Here is a 19988-nt window from a genome sequence, read left to right on the forward strand (position 1 = left end):
TCCATCAATTGGACTATCCCCCTCCAGGCATCATGCCAGTCGGCGAGCAGTTTGCTGGGAGGGAGCAGACAGCAACACACTTTTGTCAAGAGAGTTTATGGCAACTTTTTCCAATCATTATAATATCATCCTAAAAAGCCCCAGAGATCAAAAAATATATTTTAATCAAAGTATTCCACCATCTGCTTCTCCTTCATTTGGCAGGATTTTTCTGGTACAATATTAAAAAGCAACAGAGAGGAGTAAAGAAAACCCTTGTAAAATAAGGTTGCCACTCACATTTCTGCAAATACTTTCAGGAACCCCTGCCCCAACCCAAATGGTTCTCCACTAGACACTATTCCTTCAGTTACTCTGTGGATTAACCCAAGCTACACAAGCTTCATCATAAAAAGATGCAATTCCCCTAAATCATCTGAACACACCAGAAATGCTTTCATAAATCATAATGAGCCATTCTTGTGGATAGCTGTTAAGAATATTTTTGAGGTATTTGGCTGTGAGAGGAGAGAATATGCTAACTTAACTCTGTGCACATGGTAATTAGAGTACAGGACATCAGCTTGCTAGACTCAATCAACTTTATTTACGAGGAGCCATTTATAACATTCACAATGGACTACTGAACCACAAAGCCTCCTTAAAACAAGCTTTATTGCAAGGTGCTGCTTCACTATAACCCTTCTCTGTTCTCCGAGCAGTGGTGAAAACAGAATACGCTTTGTAGGAGACTCAGTCACTGAGTTGCATTTGCTACTAATTCTGGGGTCACTCATTCAATCTGTGACAGTTGCTTCTGTCTAGCTCAATTCCTAGCGTCTCTGAGACCCTGCTGGGTGCCAAAGCCACATGAGTAGAAACTGGGACGCATAGCAGAAGAGCCCTCTATCACAGTGGATACAGATAAAAAGGAACCTCCAAGCACAAAACTAAGCAGAGCCTGATTTGACCTGGGTTGAATTTTTTTCTTGTTTAACTCAACCTTCTAAGAGTATGCTGATAATATTCCCCTAGCAGAGAAAACCCCATAATCAAATCTTACATGGCCCACACATTCACACTCGGCTTGGAATGGGACATACTCCTTTTCTTTGCTGTACATTCCAACTGCCCTCTGTGCAGAAACATCCTGATTGTCTTCAAACTGCAGATCTGCAATGCTGTCGAAAAGTTTGGCAAGGTGACGTGTTACCTAAAATGAGAATATTAGAAAAGATAAGAGCATTTCTTACTGTAGGTATATTCTGATAATCTAGAGATGATGCCATACGAAGTCATGAAACTTTATGGAGTTAGAGTTGTCTCAAAATGTTTTCCCTCAAGATAAAAGTCACTTCTAAAATATCAGAGCTTGAAAGGATCTTGGTGGAGAAGTGGCCAGGCACTCTGGTCAAATCATCATATGTTGGCTGATGAATGCTTACCATGAAAAGTGACCTATTTTCTACTTGATGACTGGAGGCTTACTGACTTCTCTGTCTGTACCATATTCCTGTAGACAGGCATCCTGCTGGGACTTCTGTAGTCAAGTTTTAAAAATTCAAATTCACAGCATTAGTGTACACTATGAGAAAGCTATTAAAATGTCTGAAATGAAAAATGTCAATTAGAAAGAATTTTACTTTTGGGGGAGATTATCTGTTAACACACACTTGCCTTGATACTTTGGTGAGCCCCACAGTATCCTTGGTACATAAGAAAGGTGAGTAGCATTTCTCCCTTTTCATTGATGAGGAAATTAAAACTAAAATATTAGGTAAATTCTCCAAGTTGACATAACTAAAAGTAAGTGGCAGTTAGACATTGAATCTATAATTCCAGGCCACATCTATAAAGATCAAGTTCTTCTGGTGTCATAACCTCTTACATCCTAAGTTTTGCATTCTCCAGTACAAAACCAGTAAATAGCACATTGAACTCTATGCAGGTTCCAGACAATTTGGTGGGGGCGGGAAAAAACCACCAAAAACAAAGATCAGATCAAAGACAAAACCTTAGCATTTATTTTGCAGAAGTCAGTTTGAAGAACAAAATCTAACTGGCCTCCAACTGCCACCCAGAATGAACAACACTTATTTATCTTGTTATGTTAGCACAGACCAGAACAATCCTCCTCTGGGGAGCACTGCCCTATGTTTTTGTCATGGAGGAAAGGAGAGAATGACGTGTTGTGTGGGTAAATTCACACCCAAGGAGACAAAAGAGAACAGACTTTTTTTTTTTTTTTTTTTTTTTTGAGACAGAGTCTCGCTCTGTCGCCCGGGCTGGAGTGCAGTGGCGCAATCTCGGCTCACTGCAAGCTCCGCCTCCCGGGTTCACGCCATTCTCCTGCCTCAGCCTCCGAGTAGCTGGGACTACAGGCGCCCGCCACCGCGCCCGGCTAATTTTTTGTATTTTTTTAGTAGAGACGGGGTTTCACCGTGGTCTCGATCTCCTGACCTCGTGATCCGCCCGCTGCGGCCTCCCAAAGTGCTGGGATTACAAGCGTGAGCCACCGCGCCCGGCCGGGAACAGACTTTATTAATCAGGGAAATTACTCTATCAGCTCTCTAGGGGTAGACTGAGTAAAGGGCAAGGGTCCGCCTAGAGGAAGTATCAGAAATAGGAATACATGTTCCCTTGTTATTCATGGTGTAAATAAAAGCTGCTAAGTGGAAAACAGTTTTGTGGTTCCTCAAAAACTTAAACATAGAATTAGCAATGATCCAGCAATTCCTCTCCTAGGTATATACCTACAGAGTTGAAAATAGGAACTCAAACAGGTATTTGTACATCTCTGCTCATCGAAGCATTATTCACAATAGCCAAAAGGTGGAACCAACCTAAATGTCCATCAAATGATGAATGGATAAACAAAATGTGGTATATCCATACAATGGAATATTGTTCAGTCATTAAAAGGAGTATTACTGATACATGCTACAACTTGGATGAATCTTGAAAATATAAGCTAAATGAAAGAAACCAGTCACAATATACCACACATCATATCTTGTATTATCCCATTTATATGAAATATCCACAAGAGATAAATCCATAAATACAGACACTGCTGTCTGTATTGGTGGCCGCTAGGGGCTGGAGGAGGGGTATGAGAAGCTACTGCTTAATGGATAGGGGGTTTTACTTTCAGTTTGATGAAAATGTTTTGGAATTAGATAAAAGGTGGTCGCATGACACTGTGAATGTACAAAATGCTATTGAATTGCATACTTAAAACAGTTAATTTTATGTTAAATTTTATCTCAACAGAAAAAAATAAATATGAGCTGCTGATAACTAGAAGACAGGGTGAAGCAATACAAAACATTTCCAAGCATATAGGCCCCACTGCTGTAACAAACTTTTCTAGAAATGCAGTTTGACCGGACACGATAAGTATACCATAGCAGCTTCTACAAAGAGTAACAACCTGCCTAAATTTTCTGCATGACAAGACCAACACCAATATTGGTGAGGAACTTCTTTAGGGTGATTTAATCTTTGAAGGTTTCAGACTTTTCATTTTTGCTGTACGTGCAGTTTTAGTATCAAAGAAAATCACAGCAAGAAGTCCTCTGAGTTTAAAATAGATGAGTTTTTGAGACTCTCGTTTACTTTAAACACAGATAGAGTGGTAGCTGCCTGATCACAGCTTGGGTTCTATTCTCCTCCATCCCTGTACATTACCCAGAGGATATTAATATAGAGAAAGTCTCCACTAATCTCATAACTCACTCTCACAGCTGAAGTGGCCAGGAAGTACACAGATGTTGAATGGCTTCTACTGTGTAATGGGCCTAGATAATACTCAACTGAAAAGCCTTTGGATAAATGAGACTTCAGCCATCAGACACCCTCACAAATTACTGCTTAGGTGAGAAAATAATTTCAAGAACTTCTAGCTCTGTAGTAACTCAATGACCAGGAAACACAAACCTTAGGCAGAGTTCTCCTATTTCCTATACATGGCATAGTTGAAGTTAGATGTTTTCATATTGTCTTCTATTTAAACTTTCTGAGGGAACAAGACGATTTTTTTTAACAAGTGTGACCCCTGTTGCCCTCAGATTTGTTCTATTTTTAATGAGATCTCTTCGTGTTTGTTAACCCAAAATTAAAATTCCTTCTTCCCAGTGAGCTGTTTGGAAAGGCCTTTCATTTTACAACTAAAAAGAATAGATTAGGCTGGGTGCAGTGGCTCATACCTGTAATCCCAGCACTTTGGGAGGCCAAGGTGGGTGGATCACCTGAGGTCAGAAGTTCAAAACCAGCCTGACCAACATGGTGAAACCCTGTTCTCACTACAAATACAAAATTAGCCAGGCATGGTGGCGCATGCCTGTAATACCAGTTACTTGATAGGCTGAGGCAGGAGAATCACTTGAACCTGGGAGGCGGAGGTTACAGTGAGCAGAGAAGGCGCCACTGCACTCCAGCCTGGGCAACAACAGCAAAACTCCATCTCAAATAAATAAATAAATAATAAAAAACTAATACTTCGTAGGTCCCTCTTTTGATAGAGAAAGGGTATGAGCACCTCAAATCATTTTTAAAAAAGAACCAATAACTCATCATGTATTTTAAGTAGGTTTCTAAAAGATTAGGGCAAAAATTGAATACAGGTAGTCCTGACTTTGCATAATAGTACAAAATCATAAAAATGACCACACCATCTGAAATCACATTATGCAATCTAAATGATCAATGGGAGAAACCTATTATGGGACAATGACCTTTACAAATTTGTGTCAAAACATTAAAGCTTCTCACTGTTGGTTATAAACATACAGGGAGATCAAAAAAATCCATAAACTAATATTCTGTTGACTGCATTTTAAAACACTAAACAGTTTTCTTTGCAGAAAACTTATTTGAATAGCACTTGCCTCCTTCTCATCTTACTACTTAAGGTACAGAATGAGCATCTTTTCTCTGCCTTGACAAACTCATACTCCCTTTGAATTTATATCTGGCCATCAACATTTTATCTTTCAAGCATTCAATGTCATGAAATTTCTTGCAAGTCTCTTTAATGTGAAGTCAGTTTTTGTTGTTTGGGAGGTTTGTTTTATTTAATATGTTTGTTTTTCCTGGCATCACTTCCTCTGGTACATCTTCATTCTTTTTGTCAAAACCACCATTGTCATTTATGTTCCCAAGTTTATCTTCACTAAGTTCCCCTGGTTGCATATCACTCTCTCTGGTGGTATCTGGTCGTCACTGTCCATCAGCTCTCTCTTCTGTGACTCCCATCTATGTTTGATTCCATTTTTGCTTCTAGCATTATCAATTTTCATTTCTTTGTTACACTTCCAACTTTGTTACTATTTCCTTCTGTCCATTAACTAATGAAAAATGTCATGTAGGTTGATCATAGAACTACAAGCTTAGCTGCCTCTGTGTGGAGTAAAAGCAGCACAGTGGCTGATCACTGACAGAATTAGAAAGATGTGACATGACTGTCACTGATCATGATGCACATCTGTTACTTAGGCAGTGATTTTTGTGGATCGGAGAGTTAGTAATCAACTATGTGCTTTATGCAATCACTCAGTTAATTTACCATAGTAGCTGAAATTTGAACTGTTGTCAGGGCACTGGCGTTATTTAACCAAACCTTAGTAACTGAAATTCATAAATATCAGAACTGTGCACAGGGAGAACCTCTTATGAAATAAAAGAACTTACATTTATCTAATTGTAAGTAAACTGAAAATACTTAATCACTAGCTAATTTTATAATTTAAAATGCATACAGTGATCAGTTGGTCTACCTTCATGACTTCCAGCTACTGTTCACTTAGAAAACAAAGGGAAAAGTGGCACGTGCCTATAATCCCAGCTACTCCGGAGGCTGAGGCAGAGAATTGATTAAACCTGGAGGGGCGGAGGTTGCAGTGAGCCGAGACCACGCCACTGCACTCCAGCCTGGGCGACAGAGTGGGACTGTCTCAAAAAAAAATAAAAATAAAAAAGTTAAAAAGATGAAATTACTACAGCTTACAATTACATTCTCAAACCGTACCACTTGCTTTCTGCCTATATCTAAGTTCGTATTTGCCCTCTCTACCTAAAGATGCTGCTGCTGCTGCTGATTAATGGGATAAAATACACACAAAGCCTAGTGTCTCTCCTGGCCTGGTGAGCACCTCAGGACTCATTCATATGTTTTCATTAACTAATTTATTCATAATGACAATATTCACAATAATATTTGTAAGAATATAAATCATGACCAAAATATGGGCAGTCCTGGTCTTTTGTGGATATTCTCTAGAATGAGATAAAGTCAGTCCATGATTTTTACGTGTGTAAAAACTTAAGTCAATGTCAAAATAGTAAATAGTTGCATGTGTTTTTTAAAAAAAAAATAACAGTTTTGTGCTGGGCGTGGTGGCTCATGCCTATAATCCCAGCACTTCGGGAAGCAGAGGCAGGTGGATCACCTGAGGTCAGGAGTTTGAGACCAGCCTGGCCAATATGGTGAAACGCCAACTCTACTAAAAATACAAAAATGTGCTGGGTGTAGTGGCATGTGCCTGTAATCCCTGATGCTCTGGAGGCTGAGGCAGGAGAATCGCTTGAACCTGGGAGGCAGAGGTTGCAGTGAGCTGAGATTGCACCACTGCACTCCAGCCTGGGCGACAAGAACGAAACTCCATCTCCAAAGAAAAAAATAATAATAAAATAATAAAATAAAGTAACAGTTTTGGTGATAGTGCAGGGAAATAGGTATGCAATATGGTTAAGAGCCTAAATTGGAAAAAAAAAAAAAAGGCCTTCTAGAAGCTAGTTAAATCAGTATGGCACATTCATAAAATGAAACCTCTTACAGCTACGAAACATCAAACTGTAGAGGAATATTCCAATTTTGATTAAGTATATATGTTATAACTCACAAACACAGACACACTTAAAAACTATAATAACTCAAAAATAGCAATGAGTATATTAATCTCAACTTTTTAATGTATTTTCTATAATTGTCAAACTTTCAGTAATGAACATGCAATTACTTACATGATCCAGATTTGCTTTTACCAAAAATAAAATCACAGTATATTTTGTAATTTGATTTCTCACTTATTACTGTAACTTAAATATATCCATATCAGTGCATATAAGGTTGATTTGGTGTTTCTTTCATAAAATGTTTACATGCATAAATTGTATAATTTTATATAAATGTGTTCACAACACAAATGCTGGGCTTTTTTAAAATAAACTTTTGGAAATTGGAATACATATATGCAGAAAAATGGGAAAAAATCATGTGTGTACAACTTAATAAATTTTAACAAAGTAAGCATAACTCTTGTGATTAACACGAGATTAAGGAATAGAATAATGGCTGGGCATGGGGGCTCACGCGTGTAATCCCAGCACTTTGGGAGGCAATGCAGGCAGATCACCTAAGGCCAGGAGTTTGAGACCAGCCTGGCCAACATGGCAAAACCCCATCTCTACTAAAAATACAAAAATTAGCTGGCCATGGTGGTGCACACCTATAATCCCAGCTATTCAGGTGACTGAGGCATAAGAATTGCTTGAACCCAGGAGGTGGAGGTTGCAGTGAGTCAAGATTGCACTATTGCACTCCAGCACTCCAGCCTGGGTGACAGAGTGAGACTCCATCTCCAGGAAAAAAAAAAAAAAAAAAAAAAAAAGAGTAGGATACCAGCACCCATAAGACTCCTCAAGGTGCATGCCAGTTACTATTTCTCTAAAAAGGGACATTATCTTTACAGAAGTGAATTCACATAGTACATACTCTTTTGCATCTGCCTCCTATGGTTCAATATTATGTCACTTGAATTTATTCATGTTATCTGGTATAGCACTAGGTTTTTTTCATTTTTTTTTTTTTTTTTGAGACGGAGTCTCGCTCTGTCGCCCAGGCTGGAGTGCAGTGGCGCAATCTCGGCTCACTGCAAGCTCCGCCTCCCGGGTTCACGCCATTCTCCTGTCTCAGCCTCTCCGAGTAGCTGGGACTACAGGCGCCCGCCACCACGCCCAGCTAATTTTTTTGTATTTTCAGTAGAGGCGGGGTTTCACCGTGGTCTCGATCTCCTGACCTCGTGATCCGCCCGCCTCGGCCTCCCAAAGTGCTGGGATTACAAGCGTGAGCCACCGCGCCCGGCCGGTTTTTTTCATTTTTTATTGCTATGTGGTATTCCACTGTATAAAGACAATATAATATATAAAAATATTTAGCCATTCCACTGTTAAGGGACATTTAAATTGTTTCCCATTTGGGACTATCATAAATAAAGTAGCTATGAAAATTCTTGTATACTTCTTTTGGTCCATCTATGTATTTCTGCTGAGTGTCCACTGAAAAGGTGAACTGCTAGATAAAAATGTATGATATATTCCTATTTAGAAAATATTGTTAAGCAGTTTTCCTAAATAGCTGTACTAATTTATAATACTGATGGCTAGATATGAACATTCCCATTACTCCACATCCTTTCCGTTGTTTAGTGAGTTTTAATTTTAGCCTTTGGTGGGTTTGATCTTGATATCTCATTGTATGAGCAAGTATACATGTTTTTTGAATCCCAAATCATATCAACAATTTAGGAAATATCTACACAAATTAAAAAGAGAAGGGAAAATGAATACTTTACTAGGCAGAGTATTTCAGTCTAGTAAAGAGAAACACATTAACTTATGATGTTTTCACCAATCTTCCCAAACTCACTGGTGTCAAAGCAATATCAGGGTATTCAAGAAGGGAAAAAAATTAAAGAAATAAAGAAAACAAAAACATGGATTAGTACTTGTTTTAATCAATTCTTTGCTTTGTTTTTAAATTTCAAGTAAAATATTTTAAATCAGTAGCACATAAAGTCCTTGATACTGATGAATGTATATCCACATAACATACATAAATATGTAAATACATAACTAACATATATTAATTAACTTTGCAGTATAACAAAACACCCCAAGATTTACTGGCTTCTTCATCAGCCACAATTCTGTGTGTTGGTTTTGGATTGCCTCAGCTAGTCCAGCTGGGCTCTCCCACACATTTGTAATCTGCTGGTGATCGATGGCTTCTCTCACGTGTGTGATGGTTGCTCAGCTGGTAGCTTGGGTATTGGCATGTTCATCTCATTATCCAGCAGGCTAGGGTTGACTCATTCATGATGGGATGGTTACAGGTTTCCAAAGAGCAGCAAAAGGGCAAGTGATGGTATACAAAAAATTTTCAAGCTTTGCTAATGACACAGTGGCCAAAACAAGTCATATGGCAACCCAAATGGAGAACTAGTATCTAGCCTTGATCAATATGGCCACATCACATTGAAAGGGCATGGATACAGGAAGGGAAAGAATTTGTGGCCAATTTTACATTATTATATGTTACGTACTTTTATTGGTTCTTTATGCACTTTGTTTTGCCTGTTACTTAGAAGCCAAACAGACAATACCTACTGCTTTCCGCATTTGGTATATAAGGATACTGAGGTTCAGAAAGGTTAAGCAATAACATAGCCAGTAATCAACAGAGCCAGTATTTAAACTTACATATATATTATTTCAATGTTTCTATGTTTTTGGTACCATTCCATCTTCTAATGATTGGCTAATGCTCCAATTTTGTCTAGTTCCATACAGTTGACATTTCAGTGTTCATAATTTTTTGGTGTAGATCCAAATTTCCATCTAGTGTCATCTTCCTTTTGCTTGAAGAACTTTCTCTAACATTTCTTGTAGTGCCAGTCTGGTGGTGATGAAATCTTTCAGTTTTTGAATGTGTTAAAACATCTTTACTTTGCTATCCTTTTTAAAAAAGGTATTTTTACTGGGTATAAAATTTTAGGGTTACAGGTGTTTTTTTTCTTTCAGTACATTGAAACTGCTACTCCACTGTAGGCCAGGCGCAGTGGCTAATGTCTGTAATCCCAGCACTTTGGGAGGCCGAGGCGGGCAGATCACAAGGTCAGGAGATCAAGACCATCCTGGCTAACAAGGTGAAACCCCGTCTCTACTAAAAATACAAAAAAAATTAGCCAGGTGTGGTGGCGGGTGCCTGTAGTCCTAGCTACTTGGGAGGCTGAGGCAGGAGAATGGCATGAACCTGGGAGGCAGAGCTTGCAGTGAGCCAAGATCAGGCCACTGCACTCCAGCCTGGGCAACAGAGTGAGACTCTGTCTCAAAAAAAAGAAAAAAAAAAAAAAAAAGAAGTTGCTACTCCACTGTCTGCTTACTTGCATTGTTTCCAGTGTGAAGTCTGTTGACATCCTTATGTTTGGTTCATTTGTATAAAATATGGCTTTATGGATGATTTTGAGACTTCTATATTGTTTTGACCAATTTGAGCAATTTGGTGTAGTTTTCTTCCTGTTTTTTTTGTGTTTGGGCTCATTAAATTTCTTAAGTCTGTGAATTTATACTTTTGTACTTTTCATCAATTTGGAGAACTTTTGGCTGTTGTTTTTCAAATATTTTCTATCGTTCTTCTTGTTCCCCACTTTGGGAAGTCCTAGCACACATATTAAGCTCTCTGATATTTTCCAGGTCTCTACTTAACTTTTTGAACACATGAAATATACATATAATTACTTTTAATATCTTATTGGCAAAGTCTATCATCTGTGACAGTTCTGGGTCAGTTTTGATTTGTCTCTTTTTTCATGGGTTGAATATTCCTATTTCTTCACATGCTTAGTAAACTTTAATGCAATGCCAGACATTGTAAACTTTACCCTCCTTAAAAATGAATATATTTTCACTCCCATACTTTTGAGATTTTTTTCCTGGGATAAATTACTTGGAAAGAGTTTGATCCTTCTGGATATTGCTATTTAAGCCTTGTTTGGTGGGACTAGAGCAGTGTCTAATCTAGGGCTATTTATTCCCCACTACCAGGAAAGACCCTGTCAGTATTCTGCCTATAAATTATAAGGGCTTCAAGCCTAATTGGTAGAAACAGCCATTATTTCTTGCCCTGTTGGAGCTCATTGGGCACTCAATACTTCTTTCCCCAAGCCTGGGTAGTTTCCTCACATATAGTGCACTCTGCCTAATACTCTCCATAAGTCTCTGGAGTTCTCTTTGTACAACTCTTTCCTCTGTGATACTCAGTTCTGCAAAGTATAGCCACTCTGGACTCTGTCTGGGTTTCCCTTCATGTGCTATGGCCTGGAAACTCTCTCAGGACAGAAAACTGAGACAATCATAGTGCTCACTCCATTTGTTCCTCATCTGTCATGAATCCCCACTGCCTGATGTCCAGTGTCTAGAAAACTGCTTTTTCATATATTTTGTTGAAACTTTTCATTGTTTCAGGCAAGAAGGTAAATCCAGTTCCTGTTATTTCATCTTATTGTGGTTTTGATTCACATTTCCCTGATGACTTCTGAAGTTGAGCAACCTTTCTTATGTTTACTAGCCATCAGAATCTTTTTTTTTTTTGTGAACTGTCTGTGTAAGTATTCTGCCCACTTTTATATTAGATTATCTGCCTTTGCTTTTTGTTGGAGTTCTTTATATATTCCATATATGAGTCTTTTGTTTGTATTGCAAACATCTTTTCCCACTTTGCAGCTTGCAATGTTATTCTCTTAACAGTATCTTTTGATAAGCTAAAGTTTTAAAATTTTAACATAGTCAAATTTATCCAATTTTTTCTTTATATTTAGGACTTCTGTGTCCAATTTAAGAAAATTTTGCTTAGCGCAAGATTATGAAGATATCCTTCCTCACATGTTGTTTCACCTTTCACATTTAGATCTACATCCATCTGGAATTGATTTTTAGATATGGTAGATATCTAATTTTTAGATATCTGATTTAGATATCTGATTTTTAGATATAGTAGATTCCTCCTCCCCCTACCCTGGCAAATTTCTATCCAATCCACCTTAGAACCATTTCTTATTATTGTTTGATTCTCTGTATATATCCTCCTTAATGGGGCCTGAGTTCCAGTTTTTATTTTATTTTTCTCCTTCTTTCAAGTTCCATGAGCCTCTTGAAAGCTCTGATCAGCTTCTCATGCCGTTGGCCACATCTATGAATTATCAAATGTCTTGAGGAGAAAAGCAGCACCAAACACTAGGCAAATCTCTTTGTGCTTTCTTCTGCTGCTATCTTAGCCCCTGGAACACTAATTCTTCAATACTCTTTAAATGCTCTTCAGTGCATTTAAACAGATTTAGTTAAATATTTCATCCAGCTTTTCTAGTTGTTTCCAGAAAGAACAGCACTCTGTTAAAAGCTAATCTGTTATAGCTGGAAGCTCTATCCACTGAGTTTAAGCTGGAACTGAACAACCTTCATCAAGTGACATCAAAGCAAGGCTGAGACCAGAACAATTTCAGATTCCACAGAAGGGCCTAGAAACTCCTTGCTGGCAGGATGCCGCATTTATAACATTTAATTTTTGGATCTCATAACATTGAAGTGATATTTTACTTTAATCTCACATTATAATAACCTTAATGTTGTTGTACAACTTATACATTGGCTATGGAGAGAATTCCAAAGGGGCTACAATAGAATACAATGCAGTGGCAACACATATGCAAAATGAAGAAAAAATTGTGCATATTGTTATACAATTTGTGATTAACCACATATTCATCATTTTGAGAAGATAATAAAGAATAATCTCCATGGGATATATAATTTATGGCATTTATTTTGAAAGTAGATTCTCTATTTTCTTGTCACACACCTAAATATACCTGAACCTCTAGGTGAATCAGGCTGCCTTTATATTAAGGTATCCATTTACAATATTGCATATTCATAAGTCATGCCAAGCAGAGTTGCTCTTACACTGTACTTTCCGTGACAGACTACACTTTCACGAGCAGCTTCTATTCCTTGGTCCTCAGCTGCAGGTAAATAGAGCCAATGGCAAGATGGTCAAAACCAGGACCCCCTTTTCTGTGTCCTTTTGCTCCTTCTTTCTCATTCCTTCTTCAGCCCCAACTTAAACTCAGGAGCAACCACTTCCTCCACATTAGATACATCTTATCTTTCCAGCTTTCTACTTCCTTTAGGAAAGTTAGAATTTTTTATGGATTTCATTTTAACTAGAACTCATTCATTCTTGCATGCCCTCAACTTACCATGTATATTTTGAGTCTTTTTCCTGTTAATTTTCTAAAGAAGAATATCCTCCTGTCAGTGAAGGTTTTGGCATACTATGAATGATTATTGAGCTCCATCTTCTTAAAATTCATATGCTGAGACACTTTTACTCTATCAGGAAGATAACCAAATGGAAGCTCTGCATAAAAACATACTGCGCTTGTGGGAATGTGGGGTCTAGATATTTGCTCCTTTAAGATCCAATGGTGCTTTTTATCCCCTAATATAAAGCTTATTTCTCACAAGCACCTTTTTGAATGCCAATATTTACAGTCTATTAGAGGTATCAGTTGACTGCCATCTGTCTCATCACTGCAATTTAGGGGATTTCTCCAAAGACAAGTTGGCAGATTTCCTTGTGCGTAGATTGGTGCAGATGCCCTTGAAGGGCATTTCTTCATGCAAACATTAAGCATTCCTGAGTATATGTATCTTGTCATTTTAGAGAATGCATTGTGGCTTCAATTTCCACAGCTACAACCATCTAGCAGCCACATTAAGTCATATTTTAAAAAGGTGAAATTAATTTTAACGTATATTTAATCCAGTATATCCCAAAATATTATCACTCAACATGTGAGTAATATAAAAAGTGAGATCTTTTCCATTATTTTATTTGCAGCAAGTCTTTGAAACCAAGTATGCATTTTATATTTACAGCATAGCTCAGTTCGGATTTTTTATCTGAAAATGCTACACCTGTATTTTCATTTCATACAATATGCAGGGGCAAAGGTAGATTCACACACCCAAGTTGTTTCAAACACACAATGTTTTCCAATAACTGAATCAAATATCAATTTTTAGATTTAAATCAATTGCAATTCATTACAATAAACAGTCAGTTCCTTAGCTGCCACATTTCAAGTGCTCAGTAGCCATGTAAGAATCACAGCTACCCCATGAGAAGTACAAGTAGGGCCGACCACGTTGACATCAAGTCTTTCTTTAGTATAGTTCTATTGTGGATCAGCTTCTCCAAACCTAACCTTTATGGAGAAGTTAAATGTTTCACAGACGAGAGAAAGAAAATGTACAAACTGTTCTCAGACAAAAAGACCTCTCACTTCATTAGTAATCAGTGGTTAAAAACACCTTGATTGCCCAAAGTTGTCAGTTATTTTAAGGTAGTATATAACAACCTGAAAGGGTGCAAAAGGGTAAACTGATATTATTTTGTTTGACTTTAACAACTATAGTAGTTCAGTTAAAAAAATACAAATGTTTTTCTGAAAGGGGAAAAAAATACCAAAGAATGTTAATACTGAATCCCATAAGGACTTCAGGCCAGTTGTCCATAGCTATTGCACCATGTCAATGAATCCTGCAAATACACTTTTAAGTTTTATATCTACAGCAACTATGAGAGACTTCTACCACTGAAGTTAAGTAGCACCTGTATCCACCATCCTTTAGTTAATCGATAACCTTGGGAGGTCAGGCTAAATTTTGAGGGAAGAAAATTTTTAAAACTTGACCTTAACCAAACTTACTCTTAAGCTGATAATTACTGACAGCATTCTAGACACACCAATTTTATCACTCTGCCATTCCAACTCTTGTATCTTAAACTGGGAGTTTCTGCTTACAGAATATGGGGGCTGTAGTTGTTATCAGACCTCCCTGGCTGCTCTATTCAAGCTGATCACATTCCACAATTAACTGCAGAAACTCTCACTTGGACCAACACTCTTGAATGGAGTGTGGGTGAGTAAAGCAGGGGGGCCTGGAAAATTCAAGTCATTCGCAAGATGCCAAGATGAGTTATCTACCCACAAAGGGCGCCTTTTACGGGGAAATTGCATTGTTGCTCCACAAGCTGCAGTTGCCATGTTATCTCAGTCACACTACAGGGAGCACATTCAGGAATGTTAGCACAAAAGGCATAGACGGAAAGACTAAGTCTCTGGTGGTCTGAAACTGATTCTAATATTGAAAAGAGGGTAAGAGAGAGTGGCAAGATCACACTCTTGGCATAACAGCCTGTAGCATTAACTATTCCGTAGTTAGTGAGCAAGAATTCAGAATGCATGTTGAATTTGCAGAACCATTTCTTTCAGGGAAAGAAGCCGACTATGGCTCTAGATGACTCAAATGGCCCTTAGCTCATTCTCAACAAGTCACTCTTGGATGGTTATTTGTACCACAAAGGCTGCTGAACACTTCTTCTAATAATAGACCTTTAGTAAGAGTGTGATAGCATTTTATGTAAATTTTAATTGTTCAAAATTTAAGTAGTGTACACCAAAAGACCTCAATGAAATCACATTTTGAGCACGACTTGGAATACAAATTTTCTCAAAATTTCAAAATATACCAAAAATATATGTAACCACTTCAAATCTGTGTGTCAGAACCGTAAGCATGTTTATACTGTGGCCACGGGACTGGATCCTTTTAGCTGGCAAGAAGAAATACCCACCTCCCTTTGTTAGCGTGGTGGCATTCACCAGCACAGCTGTGAGGGAGTTTGGAGAGCTCCATGCTGTGATTTTAACATTCAGCTTCATCATAATTTCAAATGTTTCAAACGTCTTATATAATCTAGTCATTCATTAAGGAGGGGTACTAGTACTGAGCAATGTACCTGGAATTCAGGGATTTAGAACGCATGATTAAAATGCTATGAATGGGGTAGGTGAGAAGACATCCACAGTAAGTCACACTGATAATGGAGAAGATAGCACTCTGTAAAATACCGAAGTCATGTTGTAAAAAATTTTTAGAAGGATTTAAAAAGCACATCACTGAAATTTGAAAAGTAAACTGGCATCAGGGATGCACAGACTGTGAGTCAACATGTAGTTTAGCTAAGGCATGAAGGATTTTTTGATGATTTAAAAGGAGGGTGAACAGAGTTGGTGACAAGAATTCATTGAGTGATCTTTTCCTCTAGCACAGACTAGGACTTCAATTAAGGACAAAGAGGTAGTGAGTATGTGCACATTCTGAAGGTAATGGATGTGGGTTAAGACAGTTAGTCCCTCCAGGGTTTGGTAAGACACATCTCAATACCCCACCCTCCTCTACCTCCAGGCACGCCTTCTACAGAAAAGTACCATAGGGAGGAAGAGGGCAAAGGAGGCCATCTGCACAGTGTGAGTTATCAGCCACGACGGGGAGGCCATGGCATCTCCCTCCCCTTTTGTGGGTAAGGTAGAAGAGTGGGTCCCCCAACCTCTAGTCTAAGGTCAAGCAAGAGGAATAGGAGAATCACTCATAAAAACTCTGGGCACCAGTAGTAAGTGAATCTTTGATGTGCCCCTTGTTTCGACATCTGCCTAGGTAGAAAACGAGAAGGAAGATGGAACCAGGTGTCTGGTTACACTGCCAGGAGCAAGAACTGGAAGGATTAAAGTGGGGGTGGCTCTGGCATATATATCCCTGGGGAGGTTCCCTTTGTCCAGACGACCTGCACACGTGTTCCACCAGAAACCCAGCACGTGAATCCTTGCTGTTAAGGGTGAAGATGGAAAGTCACTGCTGGTGAGGGAAGCAGGCGCACTCATTAAGAAAGGGCAACGACAGACAGATCACACCCCTAAACTCCTCCCCATGATAAATGGACAGAGACGGGGGGTGAAAGAGCTGAAGTCTCCCTCCCAACCCCAAGTTATTAAATGAAGATTTGGCCTTGACATGGAGATGAGATGGAAATTTCCAGCTAGAATATGTTGAGTTGCTTTTGGTTTATTTTTTAAGTTTTTAATAAGAAAGGGGGAATAGGAAATTACGATACCTGCTGGAGATATTATTAAGGGGTCTGCTACCTGTGCAAAGAGATTCGGCAGGGCACATGTGAGATTAGTAACTGCAGAAAGATAAAACTGTTTCATGACTGTTATTCCATGGAATTAATATTATTCAATAAACCAGTCACATAAGCGTTCATTGTGTTTAAATAATATGATTAAAAGAAAAAGAATGCTTACCTACTTACAGATTTATGCACCTCTCTGCTAACTTACTGAAAATTCATTTTGCATTATAAGCATTTCAGATTTGAAAAGTATTCAGAAACATGTACTTTCATGAAATATAATACCTGCTACCCTCATACAGTCACCCTGGGCAGAGGGTTCAGCTGCTGGTCATGAGGATAACCTCAGGGGTTTATTGAAGCATAGTGTAGTTACAACTATTATGTTTCAAAATAGTTTTTTAAAGGCATCTAATTGTATGCTAATAAGTACGTAAAAGATGGATATAGTAGATTCACAGTCAATTTAATCACAGAGATTTTATTTGCAAAGCCATCTGGAAATTAGCATGAATATACAAAACAATACTACCTGAGTGGTGAACCTGATCACGTTGCCCAAATTGTCCAAATATTCTGTTACTAATAGCACAACTCCACTTGTATTATCAACAACAAGAATAGCCAACCAATTGAATTTAGGTTCAGTTAAGTGACGAACAAGAGAGAAATAATTAAGATAAATACTGTGCCCAAAGAACAGCAAAATTCAAGGAACTGCAATGTGAAGACACAAATTCTAAAGAAAATGGCACAAAAATATGTCTAGAGTAAAATTTTTCTGAGAAAAAAAAACCATGGAGATAACTCCACAATTACATAGCACAAGCTTCAGTTTCAAAATAATCTGTAATACACAGTCAACTCTAGGAGTGACCAGCTATGTCAGCCACAACAACTGTAAGATCTAAGTGAACAGGAATGATTGAGTAGGTCTAAATGAAAGGCAACATTCTCTTAAAGTTTATAGGAAGGAGTGCTTTGGAATTTGTACAGTTTGTCCCTGATCTGAGCTCACAGATTACACAAGATAGTACCTGTTTTTATTTGCTTTAAATATTGACATGGGAATCAGCAAAAAGGTGATGCATTATTTTTGCAGAGATAGGGGAAAATTAGAGGGTTAATTCGGGATGATCCTGAAATTATACAAATCTAACTTGGACAGCAGTGAAGATGAGCCCAATGTCATAATTATGAAGGTGACTCTGGAGGGAGGAGTAAGAAGGTACCAGCCATGGTCTCGTTTCAAGTGACCCTTTCTCCCCTAGGAAAGCTGCTAACCAAGCAATGGATGCCCCAGCTCTTGTCCCAGAATTCTGGGGGATTTGGCGACACTGTTTCTTTCCATCAACTTCTTTCAGCACTGTAAGCCTTACACATTTAATATAGTTTCTCTTTATGGAGCACCAGACAGTTATTCTTCCTACTCCCTTTTGCACAGCCTCTGACATCCCTCTGATGCTACATTACAAATTTTAACTGCAGATTTTCTAGTTCCTGGCCCATGTGACATGACAGGTAGCATTTGACAGTGATAGAGACACTATGACATTCCTCAGCTAACGCAGTATAATACGAGACTTTCCAAAAAAAATTACCTGTTTAGGCTGAGCTCCTTTTGAGAGAATGTCAAGTAAATCAGCAGAAGAGATGAAATAGAAGCGAGGAAAGGCTATGCGCTTGGTTTCCAGGTATTCAGCAAGAGCTTTTTCACAAAAAGAAAGCCTATATGAATGAAAAACGTTTTTAAGCATATCTTGTCCATTCAGTCATTAAAACTTCAGCAAAACAAAACTCACGTCCTCTCTGTCCATTCATTATAGTAAACTCACTGTTTAATAGGTAGCTTACTTCCTTCTTTTTGACACCATCATCTATCTTGCTTATGACTAATATACAAGTTATGCCAAGTAGAAGAGTACTATGCCAAATACACACACACACACACACACACACACACACACACCATTAGTTGTGGCTAAATATGAATTAGACTTAGGTTTACGTTATTCACTGCTTTTCCTCCTAAACAGCAGTGGAGAAGACTAGGTCGCCATCCTTCAACCTGAGAGCAAAATGCAATGGTAAGAAGTAATTGGTTTATGGCCTTCTTTTCCCCCACTGGATGTTTATAAAACACAAGTGACTTCCCTCCTGCCAGGTATTCAGAGGAGTCATAAGATCCAGAACTGGTTCCACTTTATTGCCCTTAGCAGAGCAGAAATGACGCAGAAGCAGAGCCCCAAAGCCCCAAAGAGCATCACTCAACTGAAATAATTAACTTTGCACTTTTTATTACCAAAAAAACTTTCAGACTATAAAACTGCTTTGTTTATGTAATATTTTATCTAGATCTTTTCCTTACCTTGTAATAAAAAAAGGATTGCAGTTCCACAACCCATCATTTTAGTAGCAGATCTGCCCATTTTTAATCAAAAGCCAGAATATTCTTATGACCACTAACTGTTATAGAATTAAACGTGAAAATTACTTTACAAATGGCCCTTGGGATAATGATTTCAAAAATGCTACTGTGCTCCCTCAGGATAATTTCTAATAAAATGAAACTATATAGAAACTAAAGGACTACATTAACTGAGTGCAATCCCAGTTCCTGGCACACAGTAGGTGCTCAATCAATATTTACAGGATAGTTTGATGAAATAATTGATCAATCATGTCAATTCTCTTGATAATAAGATACTCTAATTTTACTAGTATAACACTCCTCTCAGAAAACAAATATTTTGGGGTTTATTTACATTAACTTACTATATATATGTTCCATGTCATATGTATGAGACAATTAGATAACTATAAGCAAAATTACAAAATAATTTAGTAGAGGTTGCACCTCCACAATACAGTATTAAATACTATTAGGTATGTGAAAAAGGCTTCATAAAATTACACTAAATTGGTTATCTTATATAGCTTTATTCTTACCTGGACTGTAAATCTTTAAGTTTTTCATGGAGATTAGGTCTGCATGTTGCTTCTAACACATTTTCTACTTTGGCTGTCTTGAACATTAACTCCTGTGTGAAAGTACAATACGGGGCCGTGGATATTAGAACAATCTTTTCTAAACTTTTAATCATTTCGAGAATAAAAAAATGAAGAACAAAGA

General features: G+C 38.0%; 1 protein-coding gene across 1 annotated transcript in view; it reads right to left on the reverse strand.

Annotated features, from left to right (window-relative positions):
- The window catches only part of DNAH11 (dynein axonemal heavy chain 11), a 366891-nt gene that overhangs the window by 252032 nt on the left and 94871 nt on the right, over positions 1-19988 (reverse strand). Inside the window, exons 27-29 of the mRNA XM_055272477.2 lie at positions 19805-19896; positions 18457-18583; positions 1043-1192 (exon numbers count right to left, since the gene is read on the reverse strand). Coding sequence (XP_055128452.1) covers positions 1043-1192; positions 18457-18583; positions 19805-19896 — 369 coding nt within the window. The remainder of the gene's footprint in view (positions 1-1042; positions 1193-18456; positions 18584-19804; positions 19897-19988) is intronic.

This window comes from Symphalangus syndactylus, chromosome 3, assembly GCF_028878055.3.
Source record: "Symphalangus syndactylus isolate Jambi chromosome 3, NHGRI_mSymSyn1-v2.1_pri, whole genome shotgun sequence".
NCBI lineage: Eukaryota > Metazoa > Chordata > Mammalia > Primates > Hylobatidae > Symphalangus > Symphalangus syndactylus.